Source organism: Tinamus guttatus, unplaced genomic scaffold, assembly GCF_059628265.1.
Source record: "Tinamus guttatus ecotype Peru unplaced genomic scaffold, ASM5962826v1 Tinamus_guttatus_pri_ptg000048l, whole genome shotgun sequence".
Classification (NCBI taxonomy): Eukaryota; Metazoa; Chordata; class Aves; order Tinamiformes; family Tinamidae; genus Tinamus; species Tinamus guttatus.
In genome coordinates, this window is record NW_028288582.1 from 4,864,621 (window position 1) to 4,883,212 (window position 18,592).

An 18,592-nucleotide genomic window follows, 5' to 3' on the forward strand; every position below is an offset into this window, starting at 1 on the left:
AGGAGGAGGCTGAGGAGGCGCTGGGCTGAAGGCAGATCAGGCCGGCAATCTCCACTGTCCCTGGAAGACTATGTACGAACCTGTATCATCTCCTAATTTGTTTTCTTTGGTGTATTCCCTAAGAGAACCTCTGACAGATGCAGGAGGAGTAGCAGGCAAACATATTCAATTTTGGATTATAGTAAAAGCAGCAGTCTACCACCTAGAATGATATGATTGGCAGGTCTTTACCGGAATAGTTTTGCATTTGTGCAGACATGCTATGGCCGTTTTTTAAGGTATGGAGACAAGTTTTGGATCCATCATCGTTCTATCACACCTGAGAATCTTTTCCTCTATATAAAAAGACTTCCAAATTAGCCCTTTGCATTTATGAGAGGGGTGCACATGAATCATAGTGTTAGGAGTTTTGCTGTTAATGTCAGATTAAATTCTTGTCCAGGATTCACATCATTCTAGGAAAGTCTTTTGTTTGTTTGTTTGTTTTGTTTGTTTGTTTTGCTTTGTTTTCTTTCCTTTTTGTGATTCCACACAGTTATCGTGATAATGTCTAACTTGGCCTGGGTTGATCATCTTTGTCTTTCTCTTACTTCTATGGATGTTTCCAATAATCACTGTGAATGGTTTAATTTTTTATTTTGTATTTTTACTTCTTATTGATCACTTAATGTATGTACATGTATGATTCACTGCAGTATTTTTTTTAATTTCTTTGAAACATGAAATACATATGTAATATTCAATGCTATTTTACCATTGAAGGATGCATCTGAAACCTCTGCTTTTACGGTAGATAATCATGTTCAACAGCCTGTATAGTCTGTGAAAATAGTAATCTTCAAATAATTTTGTAAAAAATCTTTTATATTATGATTTAAAACTCTAGAAGGCCAGGACTTTCAGTATGCTGCCCTTGTTTCATAGGCCAGACCTAACAACTGAACCAGCATATTTGGGCTGTTGCAGCAATGAGGAACGCCACTGAAAGCATTGGCTAAAGGGATCCTCCACTGAGATGTAATTAAACAGTCTTGCCCTAAATTACTCTAATTTTGAAATACCTTTCATTAATGCAGTTTTGGGAAGGTTGTGATAAGCTATAAATCTCATAATTTATGAAAATATTTTATGCCTTTTTTTTTTTTTTGTGGAGGAAAAAATACCATGTTTCATTTATAGTGTAACACTCATCTAAAGAAGGTTTAAATTTGAAATTTCTTTGCGACTCCAGTTCTGATGGGAAGTATTAGAACTCATGTGTTGTGATGGGAAGTATTAGAACTCATGTGTTGTCATTTGTAAAAAATGTAAATTTATGCTGAAAATTGTTTGTCAGTCACTCAGAAGATTAAAAGTAATTAAACTGAAAGTTATACAGATTTGTGCCATTTCTGTACCCTCTCATCTCAAGATGGTGTGAGAAGCAGACAATTGTAATAACTTGCTGCTACTCCTTTCCAGCTTAATTTGATCTTGTTCCTTAATTCTGACAGATTGTTTTTAATTTTCCCATCTGTTCCATAAAAATCTGAAATGATTGACTCTTAGGAAAAAATAATGTCTAATAGCTGAGCCATTTTTAATGAGAGCTGGTTAGAGTTATTTAATGAGATATGCTGAAGAAGACGAGCCAAAGGAAAGACGGGGCCTGGAATAGTGGGTGTAGAGAAAGGTAAAAGGCATGTGTATCCTTCAGGAAATTCTGTAACTTTAGCTTCTCACTGTTTCTGATTTCGGCTATTTTGTTTATAAACAACAAATCAATTTTTTTAAATATTTTTTAAAAATTGGGAAAAAATACCTTGTTTTAATGCTTTTCCTACCTTCAGGAATTACCACTTTGGGGAAAAGTGTTTGGGAAAAAAAAAGAAAATGGTTAAAGAAAATACTTAAGTAACCCGTAAAACACTTTAGGCTCCCGTTTAACTTCAGCTCACATCACACACTATAACTTCTAGATTCTCATCAGAACAAACCTCTCTCCATATGTGTAAACAGAATGAACATGCACTTCCAGTAGCTCAGAAGGCTAAAACCTTTGCTTTAAAATAGCCTTCAAATGACATCTCTTGGGCAGGAAGTTATCAATATGCAGAATGGGTCTTTGATAATAGCAACCATGAATATAAATATTAGCACCTGGACTTTTCTGTTTTCATCTTTATATATTACAATAAACATTAATATTAATTTAAATAATCATCAAATAGTAGTCTGCGAAGCTTCAAAATTAAATCAAATAGTGAAAATAAATATACATCTCTTCTGCAAAGAATGCTGAGAATTTGAAACTCGGCAAATATGCTGTTTTTAGCCTCATCTATTGTAGAATTCATAGAATAATAAATGAACATGTGATTACATACAGTGAAGAATATCATATAAGAGAATGCTACCATGGTTATGAGCATAATATACACTTGATTTCTGTATGTTTTTTTTTTATAGGATACCAGTGTAAGAAAGAGTTGGGGTTTTTGTTTTTTCGTTTTTTTGTAACTGAGTAAAATCTAGAAGAAATTTATTTGGAAGAGGGAGTGGGGAAAATCAGTAGTCAACAGTTTTTGTTTATATTATGTTTTGAATACTTGGCCTGTCACTTTTTCCCATGACATAGGGAAACGGATAGAGATTAAACTATGATTTTTAAGACACAAAATGTGTTAGCAGTTAAACTGCCTTTAATCTGAATTTGCACACATTTAGATTGTGCTGGAGTCTGTTTCTACAGCTCAAGCACAGTGAGTGGCCGGGAATAGGAGATGCTCTGTGCTTATGCACAGAAAAGTCTCTGGTTGTGACTGGGACTAGACTGTGCCAAGAGTTTAATTATCCTAACCTGAGATTAAGATGAGGGAAGCAAATACTTTTATTTTTAAATAATTTCTTTTCCTTTTTATTGCTATCCATCTCCGTAAAGCTGGTGTGGATTCTTTTCTGTTGGGATGAAGGATTTGATTGTCAGGTTACTTTCTTTTCACGGAAGGACACAAAAGTGATCTAATTTTAGATGAATTCTCTCTTTGGTAGCATGACCCATTAGCCATTACTCTTAATGGTTTTTGAACAAGTATCTTGTTGCACTGCAGTTTAGTAATAAATACCTTGTATATTTATGTAGTTAAAATAAAATTCACAAGATGTAAGTTTAATGGTGCTGCATTAATCCTTCATAAGGCATTGATCTTTGTTTTCATCTTCTCCCTTAGTGTGTCAATCCTGATCTTTAACACTTCTCGGCAGTGCTTTGTTGTGGTGAAGCAGTTCCGCCCAGGTAATCCTCTTTTTTTAGATTTACTTTTGCTCTCTAGTGAAGCAAGCTATTAAGGGTTTAGCAGTTAAAAGTTGGTGCATCTGTGGTGTCAAAATCTTTGTTCCATATTCTGTTGCTTTGTATTATGGCCCATGCTTTTCAGTAGGCCAGAATTTCTAACTAAGGGAATTTCCATTATAGATGAAACAAATGACCACAATAGCCTGATGTTCTGCTTTTGGGGTTAGTCATTGCCCTGTTTTTGATGAAACACACAAGTTTATAATGAGCATGCTTGTATGTGAAGTTTTCATCTTGACCTGTATAGTAGGAAGCTTGGTGCCTAAACACAATAGTCCTTCTTTTTGTAAAAAAGCAAATAATAGTAGCTTACATATTATTGTGAATTATATGCTTGAGAATTTAAATAAGAAGAACACAAGAATATTTACACAATTTCATCAATCCATGGAGAATTTCTCTTAAGCATATATTAGGAATTGAAGGGCTTTTTTTTAACTTTTTGTATCAGTTATTTTAATTCACAGTGTTATTTACATTTCAAGGTTAAAAATGAAATATGTATTCTCTGCATGTTAATTTAAAAAATCACAAGATATTTCACTGACTGTTGCTAGGAGACTGTTTCAAGACTGTTCCTGCTAGACTTTATTGGAAACTTTCTAGGGCAGGTTCATCCTGTCCTTACCAACAGTGTTTGGCAGGTGGCTCAGCGTTGCACAGAACTGTTATATGGATAGTTCAGGCTTCCAGTGCAGCACTATGCTTACTGTTAAGTTTGTTTATCTATTTATTGATGAATTACTGCCTTCTATTTCTATTTGCCAGACAAATAAAATAGCTCGTGTATGTGTTGCCCCCTCTGAGGCAGTCTTACACAGTTAGATTGCAGAGGCTTTCACACACACTTGTGTATACATCGATGAATAATGGACTGTGAAATACTGCCCAGTTCTGAGGACCCAAAGCAGTATATGATGTGAACCTTTATTTAGGGAAACCAAAGGCAAACATATGAAAGAGAACCTTTAAAAACAACCAATATTATTCTTTCTGTTAAGGATATATGCTTAAATTGTGGGGAGGGGGTGGAAAGGTGCAAAAACATGGGATACAGCTCTAGCAGTAACACAGACATGTCCATTCTATCATCTCCATGTAAGTACCAAACCTGCTAGAGGACTCTGCCTCAAAAGACTGGCTTATTTTTCTTTTTGCAATCAGAGGTTGGATCTGTTCACAAAGCTGGTATTAGGGACTTGTGGTCAGCCAGACATCCCATAGCAGCTCAGTGATCACAGCCATGCCCATACATTGCTCATACTGCTGTGATTGTGTTTCCATTATCTAGTTATTCTCTGCCTTGTCTGCCTGGTGTTTCCACAGAGCAGAAATTAGAGCCGAGATTTTTTTGATTACTTGCAGCCATCGGGATCTCACCAGGCCTGTAAGGCGGCTCTTTCCTTGGGAGCAAAGAGCCGCCGCGCAGTGACAGGCACGTCCCCTGCACGCGAGGCTGTTGACATCTGCGCTCGCCTGTCCTTAGCGTGTGGTTTTGTGGTTGATTTTTGACCGTTTAGGTCTGTGCTGCTTCTGAAGGCAGCAGGCCCTCTTCGAATGTACATTCCCACCTCACACACTTCCAACGGTGCAAGCCCTTGTACAGCCACAGCAGAGGTCTGATACAGCTGAAACGGGCAAGATTTTTTATGCAGAGCAGCTGGCTGATCTGAGTGGTCATAGGAAGTCCGTACTGCCTTGAAGGAATGGCAGAAGCACGTCTGGAGTGAGGCAGAAGATAGGATCATACTTCTTGGTGGCACTGTGGACTTAGGTCATCTTAAATGATAATAAAATCACACATTTGGAAAGAACAGAGAAAGAATGAAAAATTATGTATGTATTTCAGTCGTTTCCATATCAGATCCTCACACCATGACTCATGGGCCAAGGTCCTTGGCTATGCTCATTTTGGTAGTTGATTGACCACACATATCAAATATAATTGTGGTATTTGTTTTTTTCAATGACTCAAAATAAACATCATGAAAGATTTGAGTCATAAGCCATGTTTTGTTTCAGGAGGTACCACACATTGATGCAATCAAAGAGAAACCAAAAGTTTGAACAGAAACTAGTGTGTTTCTCTTGTCAGTTAGGTCCCAGTTACCCTTTCAAATCCATAGTGTTGTCCCTTTGTCTTTTGGGTGCGCAAACAAGTCTCTGAGAAGGCTGCTTTGAATAACAATTACCATCAGATTTGACTAATTCTTCGTAGCTTTATCCTGGCTATGCAGAAGGATATTTGAGTACATCACTTAAAATGGAATCTCTGCTCCAAGATTCCCTACAGCTGAATGGCTCCTGGATAATTAATCAAGATTCTTAATAGGCCCCACACGGTTGTCTGAGCCCTTATCACACTGATGCTCATCACTGGTGTATGTCTGATAATGGATGAAATGTCCCTGTGATGAAGTGGCTGTTCCTAACTAAAGTAGTGTAAACTTTAGTTTACGCTAAGGGGAGACAAGAGAGCAATCAGACACGTTAGGGGTGGATTACTCTGCTGGGACATGAGGTCTTGATTCTAATATGCTCTCAAAACCATTTATATATTTGAAATAAGACGAGAATGGAAATAGTCCTGGGAGAATGAGGAAGAGGGAAGAAGGGAGTTGATAACTTAGCCAATTTACACAGGCATATTCTATATCTGTATATATTTGTAGCTATATATATATATACTGCATCTCATGTGGCTCATGCATGCAATTGTGCAGCTTCAGAAGAGATGTTGGGGACCCTCCTTTCCCTGATATTAGCAAGCAGCTTGCTGTTCTAGGCTTCTCTAATTCATTAACACTATGAACGTGAACTTTCCTCAGCCTGGGAGAGTCAGGGAATATATGCTCTGATTCCTCGGTGCTGGACTCATGCAAAACTGCCCAGTACCTTTTCTTTTCTTGAGAAGCTGTGTGTCTACTTGGAGTGTTAGTGTAGGCCAGGGTGTGCTCTGAACGGGGCTGCTGGGTGGTGTCCATCTGGGAATGGAGGATTTGATGTACGTGGAGCCCAGCTGTGCTGAGAGACAAGTAGAACGGTAGGTGCCAGCTGGAATGACAGGATGTCTCAGGGAGTCGGCAGGAGTTAGTTTAATCATGATTTCATGCTTCAGCACCTAGCATCTACCTACAGCCTCTTTTGATGCCGAGTCCTTTACTGAGATGCCTGCGTTACTCCTTTTTTAGTATTATTATTTTTTATTTATTTGCAAATTAGACAATATACACCCTCCAAGGATCTGTGTCTCAGACTTTGGATGCAATAAAATTGCCACCTATTTATATATGTGTGTGTGTGTGTGTGTGTGTGTGTGTGTGTATATATATATATATATAAAGGAGCTCTACTCATTACTCATTCTTCAAATAAGAAGTAGAGGCTCCTTTCATTAAACATTTGCATCTGAAGGGTCCAGGTATACTTCCTGACAACATCTTTAAAAGTCTTAAGTTCTGGACACATTTCTGGACACATTTCTGCACATTGTGGGTTTTTGGTTTGTTTGTTTGTTTGTTTTAGCCAAATCTAAGTAGCTCCCTTCTCAGTGTGCTGATCTTTTTACCCTGCATTTTCTGTGACTCAAAAAGCATCGAAGCAGGAGCGCGAACACTCAGTTCTGGAGTACAAATTCTTCTCTAGAGATCAAGGTCTTAACAGTACTGCACTGTACCTTCATGCTACAACACTTTAAACATTTAAAAATGTTAAGAACTAATGAACCAAATCCGTTATTGGTTCTTGAAGAAGAAAACAGTTCTTTAAACACAATCTCTTTTATATACCAGTTCTATAAGATTTGGAATAGGAAATAGAAAATAAGCTCATTTGGAAACTATGTTATGCATATGTAAAATATGCATGTAAAACATTTTAATAATCTCAAAATAATCTCAAAAATAATCTCAAATCTTAGTAAAGCTTTTATTCTTGGTGTTTTATAATACTCTCTGGTAAATACAGCAACTTTTCATTAAAGGCAAGGATAGACATGAGAAAATTTCAAAGAGGAAACATATGGAATGATACCTGTAAATTAAAGCTGTAGTGACCTGGAATTGTCAACAGTGATTCATTGTGTATTTAAATGCAGTCCTGCAGTTCTTACTTGGGCAAAGCCTCCACTGAGATCAGCACAAAGTTTTGTTTAAATATGGGCTAAAATATGCAATTGCACTTTCTTTGGGAGTGCATTACAGTAGCAGCTGTTTGTAGATTAATTTGAAAAGTCTTTTTCAAATTCCACGCAGGAATCTGTGCAGGGAACTATATGTTCAAAAGAGGATTTCCTTTTTTTTTTTTTCAAACAAACATACATGCTTTCTATATCCTTTCTAAATAACAGCTGAGTTGACAGGCTGAAAGACTCATCATTGTGCACATGGTACATAATGTAGAACCCAACTTTCCTGTAAAGTAACTGCATAGTTAGATTAAATCCTGATATCCGTGCAGCCCAGCAAATGGAAGCTGTTTGGAGCCTCTGGGATGTAGACTTATGGGATGAAAAAACTTCTTTTTCTTTTTTTTCCTTTTTGCAGTGTGCAGGAACTAATCCCAAATGATGTAAACAGGAAGAATGTTCTGCAGATACACCAGAAAAACCTTTTTTTCTTTTTTTTCTGTTTTCCTAAAATTCCAATTGCAGTGTGTCATAATTTTAATAGAGCACTTAGCTGACTTCCTTGCTGCTCTCAGGTGCCATGATGGTTTTTAATTCCCAGGCAAAATTCATGCTGTGCCTTTTTTTCCCCCATTCAGTATGAGTACATTCAAAAAAAGTTTCTTTTTCTTCCATATTTTTTAAGCTGTTTACATGTGTGAAGTAGAAAGGCACTCTCCTCAAGTCTTCCAGAACCAGGACAAGCAGAACTTGGGGCATCTAGAGGATCCTTTACCTGCTGTGGTCGGAGTGACGTATGAACTCTGCGCTGGCATTGTGGACAAACCAGGCCTTTCTATAGAAGAAATAGCCTGTGAGGAGATCTTAGAAGAGTGTGGCTACTGTGTTCCTGCTGCAGACCTAAGGAAGATCACCTCTTACAGGTAAATGGCAGAGAGTTAACATTCCTGACTTTATTGCTTCAAAGACAGATTTCAGAAGTGGCTTGAAAGTAAGTTAATGTTCCCTGTTTAACTCCTGTTTTGGAGAAACAAAGAACATGTAGAAGTATGTAAAAGGTGCAATCTTCAGAAAGTGAGAGAAGTATTTGCAAAGAGGTAACAAACTATATCTCAACTCATAATTATAGGATGAATTCCAAATAAGAATTAGTGTATTGTGATTTGTCCCATAGAGCTCTTAGTGGCAGAGTTTGTTAAGGTATTAGAAAATGTTTTATCAGAACTATATCAGGCTTTTTTAATCTCTGATTATTACTCTGATTGGGTTCTGATTAACAAGAGAATATCTGAAGATGGACTCTGTTTTTTTCCATTAATAGCGCTCTGCAGCAGCATGACAGTTTGCATCATTAGATCTCTTTGTAGTGTTAGGGTCATAAAGTATAAACAATTCAATTTTGTGAATTGAACAGTAATTAATAGACGAGATTTGTGGTTTGAGTGTGAAGATTTTTATATGCCGTTTATTGCAGGGCCTTAAAATCTATTACAGTAGATACTAAAATGTATTAAAGCATACATTAGCAGTAGAGGGAAAACCTACAAAGAAAGAGGAAAAATACAAAATGTCAATCATTAAAATCAAGAGAACAGAGCTTTAATCTCATTATAGCTCCTTCCCACCCCGTAGTATTGTTATTCCAAACATATGTATTAATTTTACAGAGAAAGCTGCAGGTTTTTTTTCCTTTCTTTGTTTTGCTTGACATCCCTGTTGAACTAGGCCCTGCCATTGGTTTTTAATTTGGGAATTGAATACAAATCCACAGCTGTCAATCCTGGCAAATGTTATTTCCTGATGGATTAGCAAGCAATGCTTCGGGGAGTGTAGGGGGTGAGCTGCAGGAGCTGGCTCTTACAACTCCTTGAAACTAGGTTAAGGGCTTGTTCTACTGAAAGAAAAACTGCTTTTTAGATTCATGAACAGAGGCTGTCCATAGCATTTTATACATTGTGACATTGATAGACCATAGCATAAAAATACATGTTTGTGTGCGTGCAGAAACACACGCTTGTATATATGTATAAATATTCAGTAGCCTCTCAATATGCAAGTCCAAAACAAACTAGTGAATCATATTGAGCCCAGGATGGTTGCCAGTGGAATCCTATTTGATGTGTATTTCCAATTCGATCTTGTTACCATTCCATGAGTTCTGTTGTCATACTAGTTTTGCACCTGTTTCATAGTTTCATTTCTAACTATATCATGTTTTCCTAACGTCTTAATGAAATGAAATATTGATAGAGTTCAAATCCTTAATAAATTCAGGTGATAGTATTTGTTTCATATCCCCTGTCCACAAGACCTCTTACCCTATTATGCCTGAAATTAGTTTGCTTGCGTATTATGTATTCTTGACAAATCTATTAGCTATTTTTCCATTCCTGACAAATACAAGGGCGCATGAAAGATGTTAGTATAATTCATAGTTATTGAGTTAAGACTATTACATCTTTGCAGATGAAAACTCAGGATTGCATGCACATCAAGAAGGCTTCCATACAAGCAAGGCTTTCTGTGTCAACACACTTTTCAGTCAGAAAGCAGGGAGTTGGCTTGTATTCCTAATAACATTTTTTTCTGGAACTGTGCTAATGAGAAGGAAATTGCTTGCATTGAATAAAAGCAGGGGTTGAGCTCAGACCTGACGGAAGAATATGAAAAGGAAAAGATTGGTGAAATATAAAGGGAGAATGGTTTTAGCTATGAAGGTACATACAGTTCTATAGCTAATGGATTGAGGAAGTGAGGGAACAAACCATGTGAAGGGAGAGTACAGATGAGGGGAAAATAGAAGATCCTCAAATAGGAATAATAAGAAGAAATGGAGCAATGCTGTAGAGCAAAAATATGCCATGAAATCTAATGGACTCAGAGAATATAAGTTCATCAATGTGGAGACGTGTACCCTTTAAAGAATCTTGCACCCGTTGTTGAAGCAAGGTACTGTATTTAGAGGTTTGTGGATTATCATATTGGTCAGATGGAATTCAGGATATCAGGTGGATCATCTGATCCAGGTCCATGGATAGTATAAAGAAGTAATGCTGAAAAAATAACCCGAAGGCAACACTGGAGCACTCAAATGTCCCAGCCAAGCTGACACACTGGAATGGGGAAAGCTTAATTTCACTCAAGCAGTAGGTACGAGTAAAGCCTGGAGGAAATGTGAAGATAGCTTTTTTTCCCTGATGCTAATGGGGCTTGCAGTGGTGGATTTTGAGTTTGGGCAGTGGTGGCGGATGTAGCAGTTCTCAGTTGGTCCAAGAAGGGTAGTTGCGATACTGCCACAGGATGCTTAAGCTCTGCTGAAGCTCTTGTAACATGATGCTGATCAGGCAGAAGCTGGACCCTGAATAAGAAGATCTCAGACTTACCCTGAATGATCCACAGGGCTAAATGGAGTTTAGGAAGAATTAAAAGGCTGGGGAATTGACAGTAGCTGGGCAAAAGTTTTAGAACACATTATTCCAGAAACAAGTGGACAGCGTGGAGTAGCTGAATGAAGGAGACTGGCACTGGGGACAGATCAAGAGAACAACAAACATTTTATGAGAGGCTTGACTTGAGATCGAGGAATCAGGCACTGAAGAACCATAAATATCTGTGCTTACAGTAGAGTACCCCTACCTAGAAGCTAGATTTAAATGAGAAGAATGGTTTGTTTTGCCCTGTAAATGGAGGCAGTAAATCATTTTGGAAAAATAATCTGTATTGTTTACACCCGGGGTGGTGAGTTTCCCTTTCTTAGCTCACCTACACAAACTGCTACTTTGGTGTTTAGTGCATGAGTAAGTAACATTTTCCCGCTTTTCTTTTTGTCAGCAGCTGCTGTAATATTGGAGGTTTCATTTTCCATTATGAAAGTTTTGTCCCCACTGTTGTGTTGAGTTCTAGTTAACTCTGTGTGTGACTTCATTCAAAAATGACATAGATGGTTGTGCCAGTAGCTGACATTTATCTAAAGGAATCCCATAGATCAGTAATAAAATGAAGATACTACAGTAGTGTAATAATAAAATGAGCCTTAATGAAAATGATTGTTGATAACTGTTGATTTTTAATAGCCCTAAAATAAATCTGTGAAATTCTTCCAGTTTTATGTTTCTAAATGTTAAATTTTGTAAGTGAACAAATCTTTCTACTTACTGATAAATCAGATATAAACATTTTATTCTATCTCAGTATCCTAGCAGTGTCAGTTTGAATCCTGTATCATACTCAGCTGTGAGTTAGGTTTTTAGTACTTCCAGCTGTTTTCCTCGAGTCTCGTTCCTTTTCAACAGAGGGGCATGAGGATACGTTGATGTTACTATTTGATGTTACTATTTGAATATTATTACAGCTTACAGCATTTTCAAATAGTTTTTGAAATGCTTGGTCTTCTTGAATGTTTGTAAAATGATTTGGACTTCAGTAATACATCCCAGTATCAGGATAAAGATGACATAGTTTGTGGTTCCACTCCCTTCTATCCATCTTTTTTTTTCTGCCAGAGGTCGTATTAAACAGATGGGTACAAATCAGATGCAGTTGAACCTGCAGGTTCCAAACCTGGCTCTAAAAAAAAAAAAAAATCAGATGTATTAGTTTAAGGGCCTAATTATTAACGTAGGTACTTTATTCTTCATACATATGGGACTTTTCCAAAGATATACAACAAAGAGGAGTATTCACAGAGTTAATATTGGATGTTCCAATTACTGTGCTATGGCTATTAGCCACCGTTCAATGAGGTAAAAATGGTTTGTATTCAGAGGTTATTATGTAGAAAGAATAATGCTCTTGAAAAGGTTGGTGTGTGTTATAATTAGAAAGATCACCTGCTAGTACACCTGTTGGATGATGGCATAATGTAATATAATTTTATGTTAATTACTTCTATGCTTTTTTTTTCCCTGCACCTGCTGCTTGTAGTGTCAGAACTGTACAATGGTCCTAAGAAGTGACAATAGAAGCTGCGTGTCATTGTTCATCACTCTACATGCTGCATGCCTAAATACATCTTGACTTCAGCACAAATAGCAGAGATTTCTGTTGCATGTCTCTGTAAGCATGTTTTACAAAATCATTATGTTCCCAAAGGCTGTATCCAGTGGATTATATTTTAGAAATTGATATATTTAATTTAGGAATTTCACATTGACTATGTCACAATATAATCAAAATACATATTTCTATGTTGACATGAACAGCTAAATGTTAATTACTTATATATCTTATGTTCATTAAATATTAAGAAAAGACGAGAAATCCAGCTTTTAATTGTTGTGCATCGGAAATCTAAGTCAAACCATTGATTAAGTCATTAAGCCTTCAAATTTAAATATTGACTATAATAATGTGTTTGCATAGATGAGAACCTAGGCGCGAGCAGAGGGGAAAACCAATCCTGAGTACATGCTTTGAATGTTGACCCAGTTAGAAACGGGTACATGTGTATGTACACACACACCACACACACTCACACATTTTTCAAAGCAGAAACTTGTTTTTGCTGAGCACAAGCAGTCACAGAAGGTGGACTCAGTTGTGGCTTTTGGCACTACTAAACATTTAATTATTTAAAGCATTTATTTAATTTATTAAAGCAATAAGATTCTGTTACCCACTTGTAATCAAAAATACTTATGCAATGTAGCCTTATTGTTATGGACTTGGATATCAAATAACAAAAAGTCCCACTTTGTCATCCGTAGTGCTTGTGCGCCATAATTCCTCATACATTTAATAAAGGCAACAAGGGCTTTGTGATAACAACTATTGCAGTGCTTCAAAAGCAGACTGGAGTCACAGTCTCTCCATTCTGCTTTCCCTAATCTAAGAGGGAAGTAGATAGAAAATGCGCTGGGTATGACCTTACCCTGTCCGCCTGCTCCCAGCCCTGGGTGTGCGGTGAAGAGCAGCACTTTGCACTAGCTCTGCAGAGCCTGCATCTCCACTCTGCTCTTACCTGAACATGTGTTGCCCACAGCTTTGAAAGCCATACCATGATTTCCTCTCAGTATCTGAGTGCTTCATTCGACATGCAGCATGGGAGTGCAGCATACAGTCTTGTTTGAATGCGTTACACTTACGTTGAAGTTACAATTGTAATAAGAACCATAACACTTTCATATCCTTATTTTTGTATGTTTGCGTTCATAGACTTGTTGTCAAAAGTAATAGAGGTTGCTAATTGTCTCTGAAAAAAAACCTAAAAGTTTAGTACTAATGGATTTCAGGTCTTAAAAGTCTCTTTCTTTTGAACTGCAGGATTTGTGAGCTTATGCCTTAAAAATTTTGAGAAAGAGTATTTTCAGCCATGTAGCTGTCATTTGAAGCAGCTATAAACTTCTCAGAAGGAACTGATTCTCGTGATAGAGACGAAGGAAATTAGAGCTGTGCTTTCTATACATCATTTGCATTTGTCCAACAGTGGTGAATTAGAATCAAGCACAGTGCAGACACATCAAAATGTATCTAGAACAGCCAGCTGGGTCAAGCCAGGCTTAGCAGGTCTGGCTCAGCATGAGCCATGACGTGCCTGGTTCAGGCAACATGGTGCTAAACCTTCGGAGTGAGACCTGAAACCCGGATCTTGCTGGCCCTCGCCCAGGCCAAGTCTCCCGTGTACCACCAAGGGGAGACACCTTTGTCGGCAAGGTGGTTTTCCCAGGCTGAAACCCATCGCTCCCAACACGAGTGTGCTGACCCCTGTGATTTCCCCAGATGCAAAGCTAATGAATATCGCTGTAATCTGTTAATAGGTGACTCATTTGAGACCGTGGCAAAAGCACTTTATTTGTACTGTAAAATACTTGGGACAGGAACATATATTTCACAGGCTGCGTATGGCAGAAGGTAGCAAAAAGAAGGCTATAAGCATGAATAAAGGCACATCGAAATCTTTAAACTTCGTACACAAAAAGTGCAAATAATTGTGCAAGAAGATAGCAGGTTGTTAATGACACATAAGCCTGAAGGCATACTGAAAACATAAAGGCGACCTGTTGCTTCTTTACCAAACCATGTCTTTTTGCCCTCCTTACTCTCTTCTTCCTCCTGTCCCAATATCCAAAATCACATCACTAAAATGTATGCATATTTTTGAAGGCTGTATGTTAAAACACTTTATTTCAACCAGATGGAGACTCGAAACTGCTTCAAAGCAACAAACCTTGTAACTTGGATTTCTGTAAACATCAAAGGTACAAAGACAAATAGAATGTCAATAGTGCTCTTTTTTGATGGTTTTCTAAGGACATGCAAAGTATAAACATATCTAAGCCTAAAATGTTGTGGAAGACAGCAGTAGGCCATATTGGACAATGTTTAATTTGGTAAAGGACATTCATCATGTGAAAATGATGAAGTGACAAAATAAGCCAGAGCAGTTAGACAAAGAATTATCACATAAAAAAGACATAATAAATAGATCCCTTTCATGAAGTACTGTACCTTCCTCTCTCTTTCAAACTCTTACTGAAACCATTGAAATAAACATTCAGTAGTAGGAAAGGAGTAAGGACAGTCAATATATAGATAAATAATGTAATGCAATAGTCTCCAAAGTTAGCCATCTAAATAGCAGGAGGCTATAAGTAATCTTAGAAATGTTAACATACTGCTTTGGAGGCTGAATAGTAAACTAAGAGAACATGAAAATCAGTAGTCATACCCTTTGGTCATACTTAACAGAAATTTGGAAATTCAAAGAACACGTATTACTATAGATAAAGATAACCAGATCTGGATCTCTAGTTGATAAGGCAAAATAAAACTGTTTCTGCCTACTCAAACAAGAAAAGAAGAAGGAAAAGAGGGAACAGAAAATGAACAAACAATGTGCTATTCCATCATGAAGGCTTTCCCTCAGTAAGGCTCTTGCCAATGGACAGATCCAGGATAGTGAGGAGTTGATAGATGGGTCAGAGTGGCAGAGAGCAAGGTGACTAAGTTGGGAGTAGATTGTTCACTGAAAGACTGGCTAGCCATGATAGTTTGTGGAATAGATCTGTTTGCTTTTAATCAGTATTTTGTATTCAGTCAGGTCTTTTTGTTTGCTTTTTAATGTTATACATTATTGCTTGAGTATACCAAGAAAGTATATTGTATTTAAACACGAAGGGGACATAGTGAAATGTGCTGTCATCCCCACAGCAGAAAGAGCACTGATAGCACGTTAGCATAAAAAATGGCCTCCCAGATTTCGAGAGCTGGTCACTGACAGCAACTTGATTAAAAATGACTCTGCCTTAGTTTTATAATGAGATTAGAATGATGAAACGGGCATGGTGGGCCCAGTGCGCAACTGCTGCTGCTTTTAAAGACTGTGTTTGGGTTGTGTTGTCTCCTGGCTGGAGCTTCAGCTGTGGCGAGATGAGCAGCAGCAGGGCTGGCAAACGGCCTGCTCTTCCAGGCAGCTTCCCAGGAGAGAGGGAGAAAGGGAGTGTGGCACAGGGGAGTCCTGAGAAGGTACCTGACCCAGTGCCAGTGACACGTGGAGTCTGTGGATGCTTGCAGCTCCAAAGGGCACTTTTAGTGACAAACTTTCTCTGGTGGTCACCATGATAGGATACAAATACTAAGAAGAGCAGCTGAAAAAAAACAAAAAAACAAAAAAACCCCATGGTCTTAAGAAGAGTAAATACCAAATCAGATTGACTGAGAAAGGAGGTCGCATACTTTGGTGAGAGTGGAAGAGAAGGGGAAAGCTGTTGGTCCAGTCTCTTGCTGCATGCTGGTAGGTTGCATTTTGTTGGTAAAAGCATGTATCAAAAGGTAGTACAGACACGGAAATTTAGTGATGAGCACGGAATAAAGGAAGTGGCAGAGGCTTCACTTTCAGCTCTTGGAAGTGCCAGGCAAAGGTACATGAGTTTCTCTAGCTCTTTTCTGGCAGATACTGCCCAAAATCATAGTAGTATTTTTCAAAAAAAAATGCACTTGTTCACCTCCTATTCTGTGTTAAGAAAGAGTATATTGATGTAGAAAAACAGCTTCAATAACCAGTATTAGTTTCCAAAAACAAAATTCCAATCCGGCATACTTTAAAAAGAATTGAGGAGCAAATGATGAATAGTGTGTGAATGGAGTGTGATTTACGTTGCATTAACTGAGAGACTTAGTTATCCAGTGATAGAGTAAGCATGGATTTACACCTTAACATCATAGTGATACTACAAATCTTAGGATCCCATGTATGTATAATAATAGAAAGACTAATTTTAAGCTTTCCTGGTTCATCACCTTTGTGAACTTTGGATTGGGTTTCTTTCAATATGAAAAGTCACTTTTAATCATGTGAAGTGAAGAAGTTGCTATTTCAATGTGAATATTTTCTTAGAAGGACCGAGTGGATTATGTACTTATCCCTTATTTAAAATATCTAAATGAAATAGTTCTAAGGAAATAGAGGATTAGCAAATAAGTACAATACACAGCAAGCTGTTTAGCTGAAGAAAGACTACATAATTTAAAATATCCTCAGCTAAATCCACTATAACAAATCTAGCTGGGAGACCGAATTACTTTAGAAACATGTGTGCTTAGAGTGGTCCATGTGGGTCAAGGGTAAAGTTCAGGAAGGATAGAGAAAGACTCTCAGGCTGCTTTTCTATTCTTGTACCAGTCCATGAGTAGAGGACTCCAGCTGTGAATGAATGTAATCTTCTTAAGAATCAAAAATCAAATACTTGTGTAAAAACAAGCAAGCAAATGTAGGATACAGATACACAGTAGAGCATCATTTTGTTGTTTCAGATCTCTGTGTGATCATGGTGTAATCATGGTGTGATCTTTCTCTCACTGAGATAAGCTGAAAAAGTTTATTTCGATTTCACACAAAATTTTTCACCAATTCAAGGACTATTTTTTCTGTCTCCTTCCAAACTAACGACATTTTTTTCCAGAGCTGAAGAATACATTCAAAGAGTAATCCATTTCAAATGGAACTGTTTTCAAAACATGTTGATTCTTCTGCATGAAAGTTGTTATCAGTTTCTGTATTAACAAAATAGCATTTGTATGTTCTAAACCTATAAATGAACAGGTGGTAATGACATGCATTTTGGCACTGTGTAGCAGACACACATTAAGGGTTCAGGTTTCCTTTCCTACTTCCTCACCAATTTCTTTTTATCTAAAAAAAAAAAATTCCTCTCTGCTTTTTTCCAGGTCTGGAGTTGGTCTGACAGGTTCTAGGCACACCATATTTTATGCAGAAGTAACAGACCAGATGAAAACTGGAGAAGGAGGTGGCCAGCCTGAAGAAGGAGAGCTGATACAAGTTGTAGAAATACCTTTAGAAGACTCCATGAAGTTTGCTTTTGATGAGAGTCTCCCAAAGACACCAGGTGTCGTTTTGGGCTTTGTGTGGTTCCAGAGCAACATAGCACCCAATCTACCAAAAAAATAAAGTATCAAAGATTTTGTGAAAAGCTTTCCCATTATTTCTATGAGTACGGAAAGCTGCAAGTCTGCCTTGATTGCCTCAAATTATCACAAAGGGAATCTTTCAAAAATAAACTTAGAAGCAAAATTAGAAGTAAAATGCTGCATGTGAATGTGTCCAACGTTAGAAGCTCCCCCTTTTTGTGGTGCTGCTCTCACTGTTGGGCAGATACGCTCAGAGCCTCCGTGCAGCTGCTGCACAGGCCTGTCACGATGGCCTACGGATGCTGACAGCTGCTTGTTCCCATACCTGGTTTTTGGGAGGTGGAGGTCGTTTGGTTTTGTTTTGGGGGTCTTCCTCTAAGGTCTGCCAGCAGACCTGGGTAGTCAGATATCCCAGCTACATCGGTAAATTCTGCACAGCTTTCAGGGAGGAGCTTCCTCTATGATGCCCAGCTTCTGTAAAGAAAATAACTGCATTTCTGCACATGCACACCTTGAGTTCGTAAGCAGATAGAAACACATTTGTAGGCTGCTCTGCTAATGTGTCATTCTGACAGTGGACCAATTCTAAGTCTGTGTACTAAAGTGTATGTAAAGTGCAATTAGAGTGTATTCCAACTGCAGGGCTGAACAGCCGTGATGGGAAAGAGGGATGAATCATGGGGGCCAGCACTGGATACAAATCTCTCTGTTTTATGGACAATCTTTGATTAACTGGATCAAAATTTGTTCTCTAGAGCAGGACTTGA

The 18,592-nt window shown here is 37.8% G+C and overlaps 1 protein-coding gene across 1 annotated transcript in view; it reads left to right on the top strand.

Annotated features, from left to right (window-relative positions):
• NUDT14 (nudix hydrolase 14) overlaps positions 1–18,210 on the top strand; it is a 56,554-nt gene extending 38,344 nt beyond the window's left edge. The window contains exons 3-5 of the mRNA XM_088539426.1: positions 3,210–3,274; positions 8,146–8,383; positions 17,625–18,210. Coding sequence (XP_088395552.1) covers positions 3,210–3,274; positions 8,146–8,383; positions 17,625–17,865 — 544 coding nt within the window. The 3' untranslated portion in view covers positions 17,866–18,210. The remainder of the gene's footprint in view (positions 1–3,209; positions 3,275–8,145; positions 8,384–17,624) is intronic.
• Positions 18,211–18,592: the final 382 nt, after the last annotated feature.